Source organism: Homalodisca vitripennis, chromosome 1 (genome assembly GCF_021130785.1).
Source record: "Homalodisca vitripennis isolate AUS2020 chromosome 1, UT_GWSS_2.1, whole genome shotgun sequence".
Lineage (NCBI taxonomy): Eukaryota > Metazoa > Arthropoda > Insecta > Hemiptera > Cicadellidae > Homalodisca > Homalodisca vitripennis.
In genome coordinates, this window is record NC_060207.1 from 199,491,771 (window position 1) to 199,513,983 (window position 22,213).

Sequence of the window (22,213 nt, forward strand, 5' to 3'; positions counted from 1 at the left end):
TTTGAAAATGTTCGTACTCAAACCTGTATACCATTATATATTTTCTCAAACTAGATAAAATGAAGAAAGATTGGCTATCTTAGATGCTAATACTTTTTATACCACTTTTTACAGTATAACAACTTTTCAAAAATTTTGTTTATGCAGATACCACGATTATCTTCACATCTTCTTTACAAAATAATGTGTTACACACGTAGGTTTATAACACAAATTTATTCTTTACAAAACTTTACAAAGTACGGATAAAAACAATTAAATAGCCTGCCAACTGAAAAAATATTAACACTAGTTCCAGGGGTAAATTAGGTAGTAAAGTTCTATAAAAACGATGTACAGAATTATGTATTACAATTTTTACCTTGTCAATTATTGCAATGAATGCTTAAAGACAATAAATATACATTATTCATTATTACAAAAGGTTATTTTTTATATGGTTATGAATGTGTACTAGTTTTTTAGAAATTTTTAACTGATTTTATTAAATGATATGATAATTGTCTAATATTGATAATCTTTTAGTATTTTTTGTAACTTATAACATTAATTTGTAACAGTTTTTTTAGAACTTTTCATCTGATTTTATTAATATTAGTACCAGCAAATGCTACACAGATTTAGACTAGAGTGAACCTGCAGAGAATTGCTGTAACTTATTTAGTAAAATGAAATACTTGAAAATGTACGAGATTTGAAAATCAATTTGGAATATTGAGCATATATTAATCTGATGTGTCTCTTACTGTGACTTGGATTTACTGAATTTATAAAGAAATCTTATTTAACTTTAGTTTATATGATAATACAGTGCAAGTTTTCCATTTTGTGTTTTAAAAAGCCCCAATATTAGTTTGCCGTTTACAAGCATGTCTCAACAATAAAAACTGCTTCCTACTACTCCTCTACGTCCTCAAACAATCAGTCAGCTTGACTTGTATTCATTAAAATTTGGACAGTTTTGGCCCCAGACGAAGAGGACAGATATAAGTTCTGATAGCATTTCAATTTTTGTAACATATAACAGTAGGAAATGTCAGAAATCCCATTATCATTTTAATACAGTAATATAAGAATTCCACTTACCAAGCTCGACACCTGGGACGATAGTGAACTACTGCCATCCTCACTTCCAGTCTGGCTTGAGCTCGAGAATCCTGGAGAGAAAACAGTCTTGAAAATAATTTAATCACTGTGAGACAGTAACAACTATAATTAATTACTCAATTTGATTTATTTCAATAACAAAATCCATTACAAAATACTAAATATAGCAGGTTGTAAAAACTAATATGATGATTGGTAAACCTCTGCTCAATAACAAAAAAGAAAATAATTAATTTTTAACCTAAAGCTGGCATGTGACTTTTAAGTGGTCAATAGATTTCAAAGATTTTACAAATCATTCTTTATTTACGGACAAACAATTTTTTAACAATTTAACACAGTTTAATTTTTTGTTTAGCTCAAAATTAATAAGATAATCAACAATAATTAATCTTACACTTCTCATTACTTAAACAAAAAAGATCATGTAAAGAAGCTATTTTATAAAACAAATTCCATAACAAATATTACTAACAATGTGTAACATAATAATTAGAGTAAGAATCCCCAAATAATAATAACAATAAATAAGTATTAGTATAAATAGTGAAAGCACATGATAACAAGCAGTATCGCTATTAGTAACTAAACAAAAGTAGCAAGTAAGAAACTGCGGTAGCTGATAGACCAGCAGTGATCGCGAACTGCAGCTGCGACTTTATCGTTATTATTAACTGAACGAAAGTAGCAGATAAGAAAATGATGTTATTTTATTTGTTCTCTCAGAGTCAATAGGACTTTTTAGTAAATGAATATAAAGATGGTAGTCATATACATACATGCTTATGTATCTACATTTTTGTTTGTTCACTATTTATTGCAATTTCAATAATTTTACAAGTATGACTTAATTTGGTGTCATATTTCAGACTCTCTCTCTCTCTCTTTCTCTATATATATATATACAAAGTCATTATTCACACCAACAGCTCATAATAAACCTAACAAGTCAAATCATGAAATTGCGGAGTAGCATATAAAAATCTCATTTATTAAAAGTCACATTAGCAGGTAGAAGCAGGGGATCACTACTGATATGATGGCCAGTGGGCCAGCACGAAATCATGACACTTTTACAAGTGGCAAGTGGCCTTCACTGTCAACTCACCTCAACCCTTTACTCTCTCTTTCACGAAGACGACATCTATTATCCTTGAAGTTGATCACACACAAAAAAATCAGCGTTAGGCGTGCTTCATTTATTTGGATTTTTTTACACATTTTGCTCAAAATTCCTGTATATACCCTAAATTTTCTCCATACATAGTAAATTTAAGTACAATTCTCCCATTTCCCGCACTCTGGACACCCTGTAGACTGTATATGCCATGAGTTACTGTAAAAAAAATTGGTTTCTTATTGAGTCAGATACAATGAACCTAACCTTTTCATATCCTATTTAATGGATAGAAAAAAAAATGGTAGCACAGCACACAGATAAGTCTAATTTAGAAAATAGTGTAATTGGTGTACCACAGGGATCTGGTCTTTGACCTTTCCTATTTGTAACTACAGTAAATTATTTTGCTTTTTAAGTGGAGTTTTTTCAGTATTGTATGTATATGATACGACACTTATAAATTGTAATAAAGTCTAGATAAACTTATCCAAGATGAAAATCATGCATTAAAATGAGCCTTAGAATGGTTCAAAGCCACCTATTTACTAGTAAATGATTAAAAAATCTGAAAAAAATCACATTTTCTTTAAATTATGCAATACTGTATATAAATTATTAAACTTGTTAAGTTGTTAAGGGTATCCCTTGATAATAGATCTAATGACACCACAATTATTTAAATCAAATAATAAATAACTGATTTAGAGCAGATTTACTCTGTCAAGACATGGCCCACGTTGTGGTTCTCAGCTAATTTCAAAACTGAATAACTACAGCTATCAATGTGGACCATGTGTTGTCACAGTAAATCTGCTCTAAATAAGTTATTTATTATTCGATTTAAATAATTTTGGTATCATTAGATTTGTGATAATATCCTCTAAAGACTGCTATTCTTGTACTTCTTGAGTAAAATTGCTGGTTTTTGAGATATTCAAAGTTTAAAAGTTTTAATGGCCGCCATTTTGAAAATACTTAAGATAATTTAATATTTTTTTCAGTAACTGGTCTTGGTATCGTTAACATTTGAGCCAAATTTGGTAAAATTTAATTTATTATTTCAGAAGATATAAATTTTTTAATAAAAAAAAGCAGCCACATATTCATGAAAATAATGCTTTTTAATAAGTTGCTTGAGAAAGCTTAGTCTATATCTTTACATAGCTTTAAAGTAGTAATATAAAACTGGACTTGTTGGTAATATTGACTATTTTAGATTTAGAGAGAGAGAATAACTTCATTAAATATCATTAAGATTTTAAAGGCGTCAAAAAATTACATTACATCACATTTTTACAAGAACACATTAAATATATCTGTCTAAGTTTCTCCAGGACAGGAACTCATCCACTGTGTGGAATGATTGTTGAGTAAGCCATTTTTTCAAATAGACTCTGAGATTATGGTTGTTTCGACACTTCAACTCATCTGGGAGAAGGTTGTAAAACTGAGCGTATGCTGGTTTCTTTGTGTACAATGCTGTGCAGTGAAATGGAAGATTCCAGTTGTTGGCAAATCTGGTATTGTGTTGATGAATAGCAGCAAGTCTTTGAAGTCCATTTTTACAGGCAGACGAAATCACTGCCAGAATGTAGTGAGAAACCACTGTCAGAATTTCCTTATCTTGAACAGTTTATTTATTAAATTTTTGACTGTTTATTATTATTGTTATTTTTATTATGCAATGTAATATTGACTGCCCATTGTACAAATTGTGTTTAAAGATAATAAAGTTCTTGATTCTATTACCAAAGTGCGGCATGAGTAACTCGTTACTCGTTACAAGATAAACATTTTTTTAATTTAAAAAATTTTTAATTCTGCACTATACTTAAAAAATTAATATTATTTTTTTACATAATGTACTTTTTACAATATTTACTTATAGTGAATATTTTTTCCAGTTTCACATGAGAAATTTATATACATACACAGTGCTTAGAAAAATATTTCACTATAAAACATAGTATCACTTGAGTGAGATAAAAAAAAGACTCAACACAAACATTTAAACTAACAATTAACATTTAATTAAGTTTTGGATCACATTTTAAAAACTGTAAAAGTAATAATTATACAGTTTTTTAGAAAACTAAATTTTCACTTATTTGTGTTGTTCTACAAAAAATTTAAAACCAAACAACTGATCTTACAATATTGCTGGGCAACGAAAGAGTGCAGTTGTCATATGCTGCGATCCACACAAACCATTTATCAGTGTTGCACTGTACAAACCTTAAACTAATGTAGTTAATTTGTTAGCTAAGATCTTGTTCATGTTCTAAGGTGAAATGCCAAATAGGCTTCTCCTTCAACTGCACTTTCTGGTGATCCCTACAGTAATTTTTGTTTCAGTCTGATTGATTATATATTAACAAATTTATAATATGTTAAACATTATCGTGGCACTTTTTTTGTGTGAACATTAGTATATACCGATGTAGGGACTAAAAGGGTTAAAATTATAAAACAAATTGAAGTTGAACCAGATGCCAATGATGACTCTCTTCTTATTGCTTGGCAACATCAACAATGACTTCCCACACTTAATTTACGTGTTTCTTATTTTATTAACTATTATTTTATCATGAAATATGAAAGAAATTGAATTTGACCAAATAACTACCCCATAACTACCTAATTTACTTAAAATTTAAGTATACACAAAGTCTGTACCTATTTGAAAGATTATTCCTGAATGTCTCTTATAAGTCTATCAACTAAAAATATAAGTTATTGCTGATACATGAGAATTATATAGGCTATATTTATAGTATTTTTTTCAAATAACTGCAAAAATAAAGATTTGTTGGGTGTTTTAAGTGAGAAAAAAATCATTAGGTCTATGCATTGAATAACAAGTGATTTAACATAACCATGATTCTACTAATTTTCCATGTACAAAACAATCTACTTATAAATCTACTAATAACATACTTTAAAACACATTGTACGATAACAAAAACCAATCATTTTATTTCTTCAAAACCATAACTCCTTATATACTTAAATAATGATACCTTTCATGTATGACTACATGTTTAAATGTCAAACCGTATTTATTATGCATTAGTATTTATTTATTACCAGTAATATATTTTTTTATACGTTTGCATTCTAGCTAAAATATGTCTACCACTAAGCAGTTGTTAACACTGCCAGTTGGAGGGTTAAAACAAACTAACAAAATTAAACCCTAAACAAAATGTTTAACTAGTATTGAAGATATGTACATATAACTGTGCAATCATGGGATGGATTTCAGTTTTTTAACCATTGAAATATATTATAAAATTAAAATTTTAACACGTTCACGACAACGGCTTGTTTGCGGACTTTTTTTATTTGCTGCAATACATTGCACACAATAATACCACATCAATAATAATGGTAAAAAACCGTAATCTGTTTTTACGTCAAATTTTAATGTATAACGAGAAATGGTATATAGGCTTCGTAGTTCTGCACAAAAAATTGTTTCAATATGTTTTTTCAATGTTTCTCCATGTACCCCAACGGGATACAAGATAGTCTATAAGGTATTTATTTAAGCACAGGCATCACATTTAACAAACCACCAAGACAGACAAACAATAAATATGCAATAAGGAAATGCATAGCAATGTGTACTCCATCGGGTGCATGAGGCACTTTACAAAAGCCCAGTGTGTACCTGATTGGGTACACAACGGCAGTTATGAAAGATTGCATCTACCCTATGAGGTACATGTCGTCGTGAACGTGTGAAATTATATTTCAGATCATTTTAATTGTCACAAAGATGAAATAAATCAAAGGAATACAAAGTATAAAATAGTATTACACCTCCATTATTTATTTTTATTTATATGAATAAACTATCCCATGTTTTTTATTATACCCCAAACTTGCTGTTTCTAATAAAAGTAAAGAAAAACCAGACTTTGACTGAAGATGATAAGATAAATTGACATACAAATAGCGATAAGATGTTCATTGTCCACATCCCGCTTCCCATCTTATCTCGTCCTATCTAAAATGGGGTTCAAACGCTCAAGGATTTGTGCTTGATTTTTGGATACTATATCAAAAGATGTTTTGTTATAAGCCTGCACTTATGGCCACAAGCATTTGTGGTCGGTACTTTTCCATGATAATCACATTGAACGATTTTCCACTTAAGAAAGTACACATCAAAGGTGCCCCTGACCATTAGTGCAGGCTTTGGAGCCTGTGCCTCCCTACACTTTTCTGGCAAGAAAGGTAGTATCTAAATTCAAATTCAGACTACATTCAAGCTACAGTCTCAATGTGTATTGCATCAAATAAATAATGTAAGGTTTAATTTACGCTTGTATCTATAACATGTACATCTACCTTATTGTGTAAGTATAAAATTTTAGTGCTACAAATAATAGATAGAGATAAAGAATTATCTTTACTTTTTTCTTTCAATATTTTTAAATTACTATTTTAGTTTATTTTATCTTTTTAAAACCTGTAATCGCTTCAAATGTTATAAAAAACCATTCACTTTAAAATATGTTTCAATAGTAAAAACTTGAATCAACAGCATCCTACATAATTACATCTGTCATCCAGAATTCTCTCAAATCTGTTATTACATCTTCATAATACATTTTTTTTAGTCTGAGGGCCTGACAGAAATCAAAACCTCATTTAGTACTAGCTGTAGAACTGTTGCCAAATGTATTGTTGGATAAAATATGGTTTTTCTTTTTAGGCAAGATAAACTCAATTGCGTTTATATCGAAGAAATCTAATACTGTGAGGCTCCCTTACATGATATCAATTTTGAAGGTTTTTTTCGAGGGATTTCAAACATTGGATTGCTTCATGTACTGTTGCTTTACTGGTGCTTAGTTCCTCATGGCTTTAACCATGTAATCAGCCAGATGTATTATTTTGCCGGCGATTTATTTGGTACTTTGTTATTTTGCACGGAATATGAAGCGTTGTCCATGATCGGCTCAGAGCTTGGAGGCAAATTTGCAAGAACTTTATGTCAAAGTCATTGTTACCAAAATTGACCGATTCATTCAATGTAATACTCTCTGCATGCAGTGTTAATCTTGTAACTTTGATGTCCACAAGCCAAAAAATCCATCTTCTGACCCTATTTCTACAACTATTAAGTAGTTTACAACTATTGAGTTAACTATAAGTTAAATGAGTTTATATCGGGTAAAACACCATCTAGGATTATTCTTCAAACACTTTCGGAAATTTCCATCAATTCATGTTTTATTTAGATAAAACACTTTAGCCCCTTTGTCTCTAAATAACTTTATCTGGTGTAAATATTTATACCTTCAATTTACAATGTCTCGGAGTGACCACTCAAAACATCTTTTCAAATTCCCGGTTTTTTCTCGGTTTTCCCGGTCGGATTCACTAATCTATTTCCCAAATAGAGAACTGTAGTACTGTATTTAATCCTTACGCAGAGTGCAACGATGACGTTTTATCGTCACTAGCAATATTTGCAAGAAATGCCACAATGCTGCAACATTCTAACATTTTGCCGCTAGCGATATGCGAGAAATTCAGTGACGATTTCTCGCTATTATCTATTTTAAGCTCCTTAGTTTTTATGTCTGTCTTTCGGTGTGTTGACGAAACATCGTGTATACCTAATAACTTCCCTTCCTGTGATGTTTGGAAAAATACATATCCAATATGGAATAAACAAAGATAACAAATAAATACCAACACAGCGCTACCATGGGGCAAACTGCAGTCCAGCATTGCGGGTCAGAGGTCTGCGGTGGACAACTTTCGGTCCATCTAATACTTTATCAAATACTTTCATATGAACTCTAAGCTTACTTAATTAATATATCTTTGGGGAGGGAGGATACCACGCTACTTTAAAGTAATTTGCAGAGATTTTCCTTTTAAATTATAGAAATGTATGGATATATTTACATTTATAGAGAATCTATTTATGTACAACAACTCGAAGTACGACACATACTTAAAATAAAAAATAGCAATCGCCTGTTTTCCACTGAGCAGCTAATGTCAGCGCATAGAACCAGCTGAGACACAATGGCGTTGACAAATATAGACATAGAAATATGAACACCCATTTAAATAATATTAATACATCCTGGTATTTTGTTACTAATGTTTTTAAATAGTTTTTATACACCAAGTACTACAAAACTCGTTTCACCAATCGGTAGTTTGCGCACTCCCGATCGTTTTTGTCCACAAATAAACAGACAGAGCTGACTCTCAACGATGCGTCAAAATAAATATAAAAAATGCAAATTATAGCTAAAATATTATTTGTTAAACTACAGTAGTTTTTTGTTTTTACTTTGGTTGTATATCTACATTTCTTCATACGGAAAGTACGAAAATTCTTTAGTAATGGGTAATTTGATTACAGCCGATCAGTAGTCATCCGGGAATAGATTTTTTAGATTCGAGATTCAGCTTTCCCATATGAGTTAGTATATTGTGAAATCGTGATTTTTCAAGCGTATTTGCGTACTTCTGTTAGTATCGGAATCGAGTAAAAAGAACCCCGGTATCGAGTATCGAAAACAATCCATCCCTACTAAAAATTCCAGGGACATTATAAAAATTCACACGTTTCCCGGAGTCCAAAATTCATGCGTAGTGCACGCTTTTCCAGATTCTAATCGTTGGTGGTAGCCCTGGTTAGAGTCCCGCGAAAGTATCGTGGCTCTCAATATACATCCCACTAATGGCCAATACATGAAGAATGCATCAGAAAGTTATCTGCTACGGAAGATACAGAGTTGCGGTTAGTTCACAGTCTGTAGAATAAGTACATAGACACCAGTACCTTCTACAGTTGCACCCAGAATACGAGCACAATTGATGATATCAATTACTGGCTCCAAAATATTTTGTGTCAGTCTTTAATATAATGCAAGAATAGAATCACCCCATCACAAAACATAACTGCAAAGTAAATAAACGCACGAAAGACTTTGGTTCGTCACGTGTTCGTTAGACTGTAGTCATGGACTACGAAACAACATAATATAAGGCTCCTTATACATGTTGGACTATTTGGTTTAACAGTTCGAATCGTCCGACCGATCGTCACGTGTGCGGCGAAGTCGTTCAGGTAAATAGTTGATCGGAAAACTTACGGGATTTTCAGCTGTCGTCCAACCAATCCCGCTCTGACGACGACACTGACATGCATGTTTGATTCGGTCAGCTGGCCATCTGCCGTCTGTAGACTGGCGACAACACAAGCTGTGTTTACACTTGCAAGTAAAGTTGCGAAAGAATTTGCACAACTACTGTCGCATAATGTGAACAAGATAAACAATTTTACTCACGAAAACTGTCGCAAGTGTTTGTTGTACAACTTGCTACAGTTGTACCGCTGGTTGTTCCGGGAGTCAATACGAAGTCTGTTTACACACGGCAGTGATGTCTCGGCAATGTTTATTATTGAAATTTAAATAGTCGAGACTGATCTCCAGTTCTTGCAAACAACTGTCCGACACTGGTTTCGACAGCGCTTGCGAGAGCTCTTGCACCCGTTGAGATACGATTTTTACAGTCTGAAACAAAACTTGCAATCTTTTGCCGGTGTAAACGCAGTTCAGTCAAGGCTTGGATGTGACCGTGAGATCAAAACATAACATCACTTTCTTTGTTTTAACCTGTGTAATCTGATGACCAATCAGAACGTGTGCGAGGAGCAATCACTCGTAGACCAACCGAGGTCTCGGCCGCGATACAAGTGGTAAGCGTTGGGCGGTGAGCGCTGGATCGAGCGGCGCAATACAATTTAATGTTTGTGTTGTACTTATGGGAAACACAACAGACGTGAGCGGCAGGGCAGTACCACAAGATACCGCTTATCTGCCACCAATTCCAGACAATAAATGTTTCTCCTGCCGTTCAGCCCTAAGCTCATCCTGTCATTGCTGTGCAACATGTCGGACGCCAGCGCACCTTTCTTGTCGTTATTTGTTATAGCTTAACCACTATTTTCTTCTCCAACAGGTATCATATCAGGCCTGGCAACATTCAACTGAAATTCTGGTGTATTAAAAAAACCGGTCGTCAAAACATATATTATTCAACAAACCGAACAATTAAGTCTGTTTATAGCCCCACTTTAAGGACTGAATAATACTTAAATATATAAAACCCGTTTGTATCGCGGTCACTACCACTCTGCCGCTTTACCGCTTAAGGCGTATAGCTCGTTTAGTGCCCAAGTCCGGAACGATCGGCCGATTTTAAATTGTCCAATGCATTGTCATGTGTTTTTTGGGCGGAGGGGGATGCCGCGGAACTGAAGTAGAACTAACCAAGAATACTCCACTACACTAGTGGAGGTAACTCTCAGATGAAAAGCTCGCGAACATATGTTGATCGATCTTCATCCACAATTTCACGATCCATGTCGCGTTTAATCGATGTTTCGAGGTTGATAAATTCTCGATTCAAGAAGCTGTCAAATTGTTTTGATTTTATAAGTTCTTGGAGACGGAAAATTTGTTTTTGTAATATTTCCCAATTGTCAGAAAAATTCCCGGGTTTTTTCCGGTCCGATAAATTCCCGGTCCGGTGGCCATCCTGTTTAAAATACAGTATAATAAGCGTCAAACACCCGAATTACTGATAATATTGAATCATCAATTAGAACAATTTAAATGCTGTCAGACATGTTTGTTTATCCTTTCAAGTAATTGAAACTTCTCAAACTTAATACAAAGAAAGTTATTCTATTTTCTATAACCCAAATGCATATAATTCTTTTGAGATATAAAACTGTAGCTTCACTATTATACAATCATAAAAGTCTATAATGTAATTCAATTCGACATTATTGTTGCAAAGTAACTGAAACACAGTTAAACTATATATGGTATTTGAATACTGGCCGCTAGAGACGGGAAATACTGATAATTAACTAATACTGTTGTCATTAGCTATTACAAAATAACATGTTCAGTTATTACATTCCAGTAACCTGTTACCGTATCCCAGCAGGGTTCACTTCTGACTGGTTTATACCTTCCAGTTGAACCTACCTCTGGGCACAGCAAAAACCGATGTGTCACTTAAATCTGGGCAACCTTATGGATGTCCAGGAGTGGCACATCACTAACTACAAATGTCAAGATTCTGGGGTTCATGGGCAATTCGATAGGTCTAGTCCACTGTGGGAGATGACTGTTGGAGTTAGTGGGGTTTGTTCCCTAACCTCAAAGGTTCTTGCTAGCCTCAACAAGGGTGTGCCATCCCCTGCCTACTTTGACTGGAGAGGCTGGTTGAGAGCTGGCCTCCCTTCTTCCGGGGAGACATGACTTTGAGATGTAGTGCCCTAATTCTTTCTCATGGATCTCGATAGGAGGCAACCCCTACTCCCTAACCTTACCCATCCTGAATATCCTGTCACTCCAGAAGCAGCTCAAAGGTTCTTACAGGACTAAGTGCAATTTATAAGCTTCTTGTCCTAAGAGAAAAAAAAACCTGTTGCCGTGGTAGCATGTTAGTACTAATAAATTTATAAACAGGGTAATTCAAATTTGACTATACATACGTATGTATTATAAATATAAAAAATATATAAATAACCTTAAGAAGCGCACATGCGATCTGAGCTTTAATTTGGGTATTATCTTAATGAGGGATGTTTTTCTTATTTTGCCAGAAGCGTGGGGTGGCACCACCGAAGCCCGCATTGATGGCCAGGGGCATTTTTGAGTAGTATTATCTGACCTCAGATCACGCCCCAGATTGTCCAACTTCTCTGACTATATGCAATTATGCGATTTTGGATGTGATTTAAGATCACGTAATAACATTGCATAGTGTAGTAATATTTCCATTGCTAATATGTGTCTGATTGATACGAAATGGCCTGGGCTGTAACTAGTTAACTAATAACCCAAAACCAAATAATCGTTATGAGAACAACTCATTCAGCCCAGCTGTTACTGAAACAATAGTATCCTACTGAATTACCTGTTATTGACACTAATACTGCAGATCTATAATGGCAGCAAGTGCAGTGGTTATGCACATGGTTTATTTGTGTCAGACACATTTATCCTTCAAAATAATAAAAAGTAAATAAATGTTATACTATTTTCCTTGCTATAGTCTATTTTATAAATTTATCCTACATTATTTTTTATTCACCACAACATTATTATTTTTTATACTATAATTTGAAATGCACTGTAATTAAAATATAATTTAGTTTAAGTAGCTTTAGCAAGGATCCTTTACTCATGAATATCAATGGTTCTATATTATCGATCACTCGAGTGTTGGACACTTACTATACTGCAGCCTTGCTTTGTATTTTGGCATTGCCATTAGCATTTTGTGTTGGTTGTTTTTTCAGTGAAGTTTGGTTCTCCAAGTAGAACAATGAGGTTACCTTCTACAAGTAGTAAAGTCATACAAACTGTGATAAATAAGCACAGTGGGTGTTCTTTTAAGTTTGACTGCATTACAATGAACAATTCATAAATTGTATCCTTTTCAGTCTGACATGGAGTTTTGAACGGTTTTCCTTGTGTGATAAACCAGCTTCATAACTTTCCAAGAGCAGCCGAGAAGTTATATCCTCTTCTTCATTCAATATTTTGTAAGTCTATTATTTTTATTCTTCATTTATTTTTTACTTTCATTATGTTCAAAATTTTGTTTTATTACTGTATTTCTTGTGTTGGCTGTCTGGCTCCTGGGTACCCTCAGATCATGATTAATAAATTTTAGTTAACTTAGGGAGAAAACGGGCACTCATGTAATCTGAGCTCGAATGTACGATAGGTACTATCACGAGGATGTTTTTCTTTCTTTTTACCTGACTACCGCTGGCACCAGTGAAGAACACAATGATGGCCATGGACGTTTCCATTTTAATCTCTGTTATTATTTAGGCTTCCCTCTCTTTTACCTATTATACCAATATTCTATACGTTCATTTTCTCATTTTAAGTTCAAATTTTGACAAATAGTAGGAAGTGGCTATAGTAAAATAACTACCAGAAAATCAGCACAGAACCTGCCCATTGGCCTGATGATTCATTAAAACACATAAAGTAGAAGAAATTGGCAACTCTTAAAAAAAAAGCAAACATTGCCTATCTAAATGAAAGAAAGGTACTTTGGGATTATACCGACCACACCCAGACATGAATCGTTATTTGACATTTTGCTTCTACTGATTACTAGATTAGCGTAGAAGAATATTTCGTCAATATAAAACAGGAATTGTCTTATCGCAAACCCCTCCCCATCCTCAGACAGAGGTCAAAGTCGAGCGGTCTAGTAGATAACGTGATTGCAGAGTCTCGCCGCCTGTTCAGCTGGTGCGTCGCTTTGTTGTACCTCTACATTTCTCCAAACACAAAAATTCAATAAAAAAAAAATTACCAAACTAAAACTAAACTATTTATTGAAAAAACACTCAAAACTTGTTTTTATTCTTGATCACACTCCGCCACCCAAAATGCGAGTGCCTCCGGCCATCAGCGCGGGCTTCACGGTGCTGCCCCGTGCTGATGTTGACGAAAGAAAAACATCCCTCAAGATAGTACCTATCAGTATAATATCAAATTCTAGAGGGGCTGATCAGAAATATAAATTGAATTGTAATGGAAAGGCAATTATGTAGCCTACCGTGTAAATCATGTGATGCCGCGCGGCCTGCCGTAATCGGGATTCTCGAGAAAGATAAGATAACAGCGACAACAATACCGATCACAATACCTGGAAATGCTTGTAAGTTTGTAATTTTGTAATTAAAGAGTTGTTTTTTCGTTCTATCATGTTTGTTTCTATAAATTTATATTTTTGTGTTCTTCATACTGGTGTGGTCTGTATAATCCCAAAGTACCAAAAGAAATCTGAGTCCATGCTTATTATTGAAGGGTTCAAGAGGGTTGTCAACTTAGAGAAGGGACTTGACTACAATTAAGAAAAACGTATCCACAACCTAGGGTAGGGGCTCCACTACATTTAAGGTAACCGTATTTCAATTTTCTCATCTATTATCAGTGATTTTTAAAGGAAAAAAAACCTCTTAGGTCATCATTGCTCGACACTTTTAGTGAATTTCTGGGTAGACTTTAACCCTTCCCACGCTGTAGATGGATATGTCAGAATGGTAGACTTCAACCAAAACGCCAACCAACCATGAGTATAACCGATTATTACACATTGTGCCTCTTAGACAGTTTTATAGTTCACAAAAGACCTTCGAAATGGCATGTGCATGCTCCAAGTATTTATAGACGACATTCACACCGCAGCAGGGGAAGGGGGGTGCCCTTTGTCTAGCACCATCCACCTCCACATTAGGTTAGAAAATGCTCTAATAACTAGTAGTTTATATAATTTAGCAGTTTTATTAGTTTGTACCAAGAATTTAAATTTAGATCAAATTCACAGTATAGCCTATATAGTCAATCATTATTTTACATTTTTATCAATAAATATATGCTAACTATAGCCAAAATTCCATGTTTAATAGCCTATTTCTTGCATTTACCTCTTATATCATATTTATAATAAAAAAATTAGCTTTGAACAAAAACATACTTGTAGATGTATTGGCGTTATAGGGAAATCAATGAATTTATTAGCAACAAGCAAAGGGTTTAATAAATAGCCTACACTCATTATCCGATTGCTCTGATCAAAGGGTTCGGTTGTTTTTATCTGAAGGAATAATTCGATATTACAACTTATTTAACGTAGCATGTGACAAACTAATCGATTATAGTAATTTTAATGTACACAATAAACAACAAGAAGTAACCAATATTTTGAGACTTTGAAAATGGTGATGAATATGAGGAAAATATGTGTTTCTGACAAGTGACAAAATTTGCTTAAATGTCTTCAACATGGGGAGAATTTTTTTTCCTCCATTTCACAAAAGTGGTTATTCATTGATATCAAGCTGGGCAAGTTACAAACATTTTCCTTGATATCTAAGTCTAGGCCGTAGTTGGTTTTGTTGTTTTGTAATGTTATTGTTAAATTTGTTTTTAAAATTGTTAAGTACAAGATTCTTCTTGTTAGGTAATTTTATTATAACTCTTATTATGTAAAATTTTTACATATCGAAGTTGGATAATAGGTACAGAACTATTCGATAATAGCAATTGAATAACGCCGCAATCATGTAGGCCTAGGTCGCTTATTAGTCTCCCTGGATTTCTTAATCAATAATAAGTTATACATTAACAGCCTAACTACATAATTGGCAAACCAAACAGACAACAGTCTAACCAGCTAACTGGCAAATGAGGAAGACAATACTAGGAAACTTGACATAAAATTAGAAAACAAAGATAATAAAAAATTTAGGCTAGGCCTGATTTTGCTAATAAAATTCAAATATTTTACAGAAAAATATAACACCTATCTTAATTTATTTGCAGGACAAGCAAACTAGTAAAATAATAAATTAAAACTTATATACAAGAAAAAACCTGAAAATAATTTACCATCATTCATGTCTCCTCCCATTCCCACAGTAGATCGTGGACGCTGACACAAAACCGTTGCCATTTCTATGTAAATTCGGAAAATAAACACACGTTCAATCAAAATATATCGAAAACTTATGAAACAAAATTTCAATATGGACTAAACACAGTCTCCAACACAGCAACAATGTTGAGGGTCAAATATCAGATGAAGAAACAGTCCAACCGTGGTTTGACTCCAAGCAACTCCGACTTTGACTTGGCGTTTGCAGTTTGCACAGACACGGAGAAGAGAATCAGAGATTGATATTTCGTTTCTCATTGGGTGGAAGTAAAATGAATTGGTCTGTCTGCAGCAGCTGCACTGTGCAAAGAGTAAAGAACAGCGGTATGTTACATATGCTGACGATTGATAACTACTATAAAATATTACTCACATAACAGAAACAAGACTTAACTGTTTTTCATTTCTGTGCATCGTTCTTTTGGCAGAACGATTCGTTATAAGAATGAGTACCAAATTAACATTGTTTTACGTATACTATAAGACTTACTTACATAACAAGTTGAAACATTATCGTAAGTATAAAGGAAAAGTACGAGGTCAGTCATCATGACTATTATTTATTCATAGCTAAACGACGTTGAACGGTCCTTGCTACCAAGTAGAATTAGATAATTGAATGGAGAAGAATGAAGTTAACTAGTAATCTAACTAAATTTACGCGTATATCTAGCGGCCGGAGCGTCACAACATCAACGAATTATACTGGCAATTCAAGATCTATATGAATATTCAATGTCTCTGTGCATACGCCGATGATTGTCGGTGAATTTTTTTCTGTGTACTTCCCTTCCGGTTATTCAGGGCGGTTCGATGGGGCCTAGGCCTTGCACCAGCTAATTACATGAAAATACAGTTTTAATTACGAATCAATTGATAGTCCGCACCGTTTTGCGGACACAGTCAATCAATCAATCTCTTTATTTGTTATATCGTAGAGAAATACAAAGGCGTCAATACTGTTTTCCAAAAAGTACAGAATAACAAGAAGTTTGTTAACAATTGCTTGTCAGAGGTTAAAATATACTTAAGTCAATGAAAAATATTTCACAAAATACAATTGTTTAATTGTCATTGAAAAACTCGGCTATGCTGTAGAAAGGCCGTTCCGCCAACCATTTACTGAGCTCTCTCTTCAGGTTCTGTCCTCTTATTCTTCTCAGTTGATCTGGAAGATGGTTGTGGAGTCTGCAGCCAATGTAGAGTGGTTGTCTCTCGGATAGAGTGAGCCGATGTTGTGGTGTTGCAAAGTATGAAGCATTCCTGGTGGGGTAGCTGTGGACGTTGCTGTTACAAGGTGGATCTTGATTTTCGGCATACATGATCACTTCTCGTATGTAGAGGTTGACCACTGTCATGATTCCCAGCTCTTTAAAAGATGTACGGCAAGACTGTAGTGGCTGCAGATCTGCAAGTATCCTCACAGCTCGTTTCTGCAGGATCAACACTCGTTCCATGGTACAGATTGAGGTTCCACCCCAAATAATTAGACCATATATAATATGTGACTCAATTAGTCCAAAATATGCTGTTTTGGCAGTTTTGATATCAGCTATTTGTTTAAGTCTTTGCACAGCGTATAGGCCAGAGGAAACTATTTTGCACAAGTTGTCGATGTGGGGGTCCAAGTGAGCTTTGCATCAATCGTCATTCCTAGCAGTTTTACTTTCTCTTCTTGTACTACATTGTCTATACCTAGTGTGACACTTCTCCTTCCAAAAATTATCTGCTTGGTTTTTGTAGTGTTTGCAACCAAGTCGTTTTCCCTGCAATATTGATAGGCCTTATTCAAACTTTGGGAAGAGTTTTCCTTTAAACTAGCAGCTGATTCACCGCTAACTACAAGAGTAATATCATCAGCATACATTAAATAGGTGCTCAGATTACCAAGATGTTGTGGCCTGAGCACATTGGTAATGGCTACAACTAGACCGGCCATTGTGTCGAGTGCGGCCCGACGACATAACCATTGACCAAAATCTTCGATCAATAGTCATAAATCATACCATTTCTCGTTATATTTGCAATACTTAAAAACAACTACCAAACATTTAGTTTGGGGGGAATATCGTCTTTGATAGAATACATATTTTGATAGAAAATTTGTTAACATTATCTCTCTCGAGGAATGTCCTTCAGTACGTCTAACACAGGATGAAATCTTAGTTTCAGAAGTTATCTTAAACTTACATCTCCTATATGGCATGTAACTACTCCGGAAACACGGTCTAAATTAGCGAAATATTATAATAAACTCCCCAATTAAATGAAGTCGTAATTCTTCATGGGTGTAGGCATTTTTAATGTCTCATGGACAATTATTTGCAACCCTCAATAGTTAATTTTGAAAATGTAATTAGAATTTATTAGTTTCCTCATTTTTTAATTACATGCAATTAATTTTTCATCAAAAATTAAAAATAAAGTTCAATTTTTGCCAGGTTTATTGTAGGCTATATAAGCAGCATTTAAGAATAAATTTAAATTAAATTTATCAATATAACACAATGACAGTTTACTTTAATATCTTGAAAAATATAGAAAATGGTATTAATATTATTCAGGAAATAATAGAACCTCCGAGGCTAAACCAGGTTGCAGGCTTCATCATTGCATTATGATACAAGAGTCCAGCTTTAGAATAACAGAAAAATAATAATCAACTTTTCACACAAAAAAACATAAACAAACGTTGTTCATTTTAACCGAAGAATGGTATTGTCTCTTAACTGGACTAATGCATTTTCTGTGGCGTAACGTATATCAAAGAAAATCCCTTAGTCCCACATTTGGTTCGATTTAGAGCGAGTCTCCAACTCATAAACCGATTTGTCAAAGTTGTAACACTAATTTATAAAAACAATGCTGCTTCATTTATGTCATAGTGTTGAGTTATGACAGCTGTGTTATCAGAGTAGAGAGCTAGAGATGTTTGGGGGGAAATAGGTATAGGTACCAGACACAAAATATTTAAAAACATAGGCCTCAAAATTAAGTCTTGAGGAACTCCTGCTCTTACTGGACGAATTGTTGACAGCTTACACTAAAGTTTCAAGAAAAAGATGAGATTAGTTAAATGATATTGTCAAAGAACTCTTAGGTACAATCGAAACCAAAGTTAGTATAATTTATAAAGTAAACCACTATTCAAAACTTTGTAAAATGCGAAACATGTAAATATATTGCAATAGAATCAAGTGTTCTTTCAGAGCTTTTATTGATGGTTTCACTATTTCTTAATATTTGATGAGTCGTTGAATGCTTCAACCAAGATTCAGATTTCTGATGAAGAATAACATTGGATGAGCCTAACTAAATACTTCAACATTCTTGTCTGTATAACTTTGTCAAGCAACATAGAAATAGACGAAAGCATAGAAATTGATCGGACGGTAGCTATTTGGGTAATATTAAGTTGTTGGGTATGTAGAGAATATTAATTTCAACATGCTTACAAACCTTGGAAAATGTCCCTGTGGAATGCACGCATTAAAATTGATGCCATGAAATTGAAGACGCTTTGCGTGTTGGATTCTATATCACTAAATTCGGTAGCAAATCAAATAAATAATCTTTTTCTTGGTGGGGAAAGAATTACTTGACACTATTTCGAATAATGACTTTCTTGGACAGAGAAGGAAAATTAATGAAACAGGTGATAGGAATAAACGGCATCAAGTGTCATGGAGAAAGCCAAGGATATAAGTCAGGTGGAAGCTATCAAACAGGGAATGTCTGCTGTTAATGGGCGAAGGGCGCTGAACAAATATGAAAACAGTACTTATCAAGAAGTACGAAAGGGCAGTGGTGCACGCCAGAGTAAAACATTTTTGGTCAGCAATTCTGCCGATTGCCATAACCTAACATTTGTGGACAAGAAAATGTTCATGTTTGTGTCCAGAGTAAGTCCTGAAATATCCGAAAATAACTTTAAGTTGTTTCTAAATGACACCCATAAATGTGATAATGTTGTGGTAAAGAAACTTAAATCTAAATATCCATCAGAATATTCATCTTTGAAGGTCGGTATATCAGAGTCAGACTGTGACAAGGCATTTCAGCCAGACTTCTGACCTAGAGGTGCTTTTGTTGAATATTTTAGGTATAATATAAACTCCAAAGCTATGGGCAAGAAGTTGAAAGAATGACACAAGTAAGTAGTAAGTACGTAAGTTTAAGTAAAATGGATATCTCACAACCTGGTCTTAGCAATAATCAACACTTAATCAAGATGCGTTTTTGTAACATACATTGTTTGAATAACATAATTCAGGAATTGGAGATTGTAGCAGGTGGGTACCTTTGATATATTGGCTTTCTCGGAACACTGCCTGGGAATATCATACGTTGGCCTAATTAATATTAGTGGCTATACATTTATAAGCGCTTTTGCTCGCAGTACTTTACAACATTGTGGGGTTGCTCTGTTCTTTTCGGACAGATTCCAGTGTATTTATGAAGCTATCGATGTTTCCTATTACTGTATAGAATTGCATAGTGAATTTGCTCAAGTAAAACTCTGTACATTTCAGATCATTGTAATAGTTATCTATCGATCATCTAGTGGTAACCTGGATCTGTTTATGTCTAGCACATCGAAAGAATGATTCTGTCTTTGGAAAAACACAAATGTAACTTTCTTATAGATGGAGACTTTAATGTAAATATCGCCTAGCGTAATACTAATACAGTTAGGCTAGAAAATCATTTTAAAGCATTAAATATGTATTTTATGAATTACAATTCTACAAGAGGACTGTCGTGTCTGGATAGTATAAAAACCGACCTAGCGACTAAATCGACTGACTCGGAAATAATTGATTATGGTTTCAGTGACCATGACTCAGTTTGTGCTGCTTTTATTGAAGGTGCAGTGAACAAGTGTTCTGCTACCTGGAAGGTAATAATTAGGCAAAAAGGTTGGGTGTAAATATAATGACAGTTTCGGTTACACCGGATAAATTCAATAAATATCCCCTTGGTGTTGCGGAAGAGGCCCTCAAGAATGTTTAGGCTGCTCCCTTGAATCCGTTTGACATGGTCAGAAGAGCTAATGCTGCAGTGGAAGACATCAAGTGGACATTTATAACGTTGGACCAGATTGTTCACACGGTTGGGCGGATGAAGGGCATTAAAAGTAAGGACATTTATTCTTTATGGAATAGCCTTATAAAATCAGTAGTTGGGTATATCTTGTGACCATTGATAGCCTGCTTCAATGCATGTCTAAATAAAGGTATCTTTCCTAGTAAGTTAAAGGTAACTCGGGTGACTCCAATTTTTAAGAATCATTACCCGAGAGCTACAGGCTTGTTTCTAATATTCTCATTTTTGGGAAAGATTTTGAGTCTCTTATTAATGTTCAATTCCAGAGGTGTCTCGAGGATGGTGGTTTAGTCTCGGATGCCCATTACGAGTTTAGGAAAGGCCTTTCCACAGTAAGGGCAGTCTCTCACCTGGTTATTGGCGTACTAGATGGTTTGGATTATAGTCTAAATGCGGGGGTAACATTCCGTAACCTTAGTAAGTGCCTTCGATTGAGTATCACATGGTATTTTGCTTGAAAAATTAAGGCACTACGGTGTAAATCACACCAATTCGGAATTTTTCAGGTCTTATTTGCGTAGCCGAAATCAGATTGTCACAGTAAATAGTCGTAGCTCTCGGGTAGGTGCTGGGTTGCACGGAGTCTCACAGGTATCCGTTCTTGGACCATTACTCTTTCTTGCTATGGTAAACGACATATCTTGTAACACCGGCTCTGATGTAATTTGTTACGCTGAAGACACCACTCTGATTGATGTTAATGCTGGGATACATGAGTTGGTTATATCGATGCAGGACTCACTTGACTCTGTCTTGAGTTGGTTCCGACCTAACCTTTCTATACTTAACATGAATAAAACACAGAGAATGATATTTAGCTTGAGTAATGTAAATATTTTTAAAGATAGTGTTAACCTACTGGGCATAACTCTAGATAGTAAGTTAGTTTGGCATAAGCCTGTACATATTATAAGTAGTAAGTTATTTAGAGTAATATATCTTTTGGGAAGGATATGATAGCGCATCAGCCATGAGAGGAAAGGTCAAAGGTGCTCAGTCTGTTGTGCAGAAACGTTGCCCGAAGGCAGTATATGTACACTGCGCGTCACACAGTCTTAACTTAGCCATTACAAAATGCTGCAGATGTCAGATCTACCAGAAATGGTTTTGACACTACTTAAAAGTGTGGTCTTTTTTAACACACCAAAGAGGCAAAATGTTCTCCAGGGAAAAATTGAAAACCTAGCACCAAAAAGTAAGAAACAAAAACTCAAACAGCCATGTCCAACCAGATGGGTTCAAAGTCATGATGCTGTCCTCGTCATGAAGGAGCTATACAACCCTATCATTTCATCCTTAGAAGAAATCAAGTGTTTGGATGATAAGGACACATATTCAGGGACAGCTCCTTTT

General features: G+C 34.4%; 1 protein-coding gene across 1 annotated transcript in view; it reads right to left on the minus strand.

Moving 5' to 3' along the window:
* The window catches only part of LOC124354604 (double-stranded RNA-specific editase Adar-like), an 83,069-nt gene extending 67,083 nt beyond the window's left edge, over positions 1 to 15,986 (minus strand). Inside the window, 2 exon segments of the mRNA XM_046805195.1 lie at positions 1,087 to 1,157; positions 15,709 to 15,986. Coding sequence (XP_046661151.1) covers positions 1,087 to 1,157; positions 15,709 to 15,772 — 135 coding nt within the window. The 5' untranslated portion in view covers positions 15,773 to 15,986.
* Between the last annotated feature and the right edge of the window lie 6,227 nt (positions 15,987 to 22,213).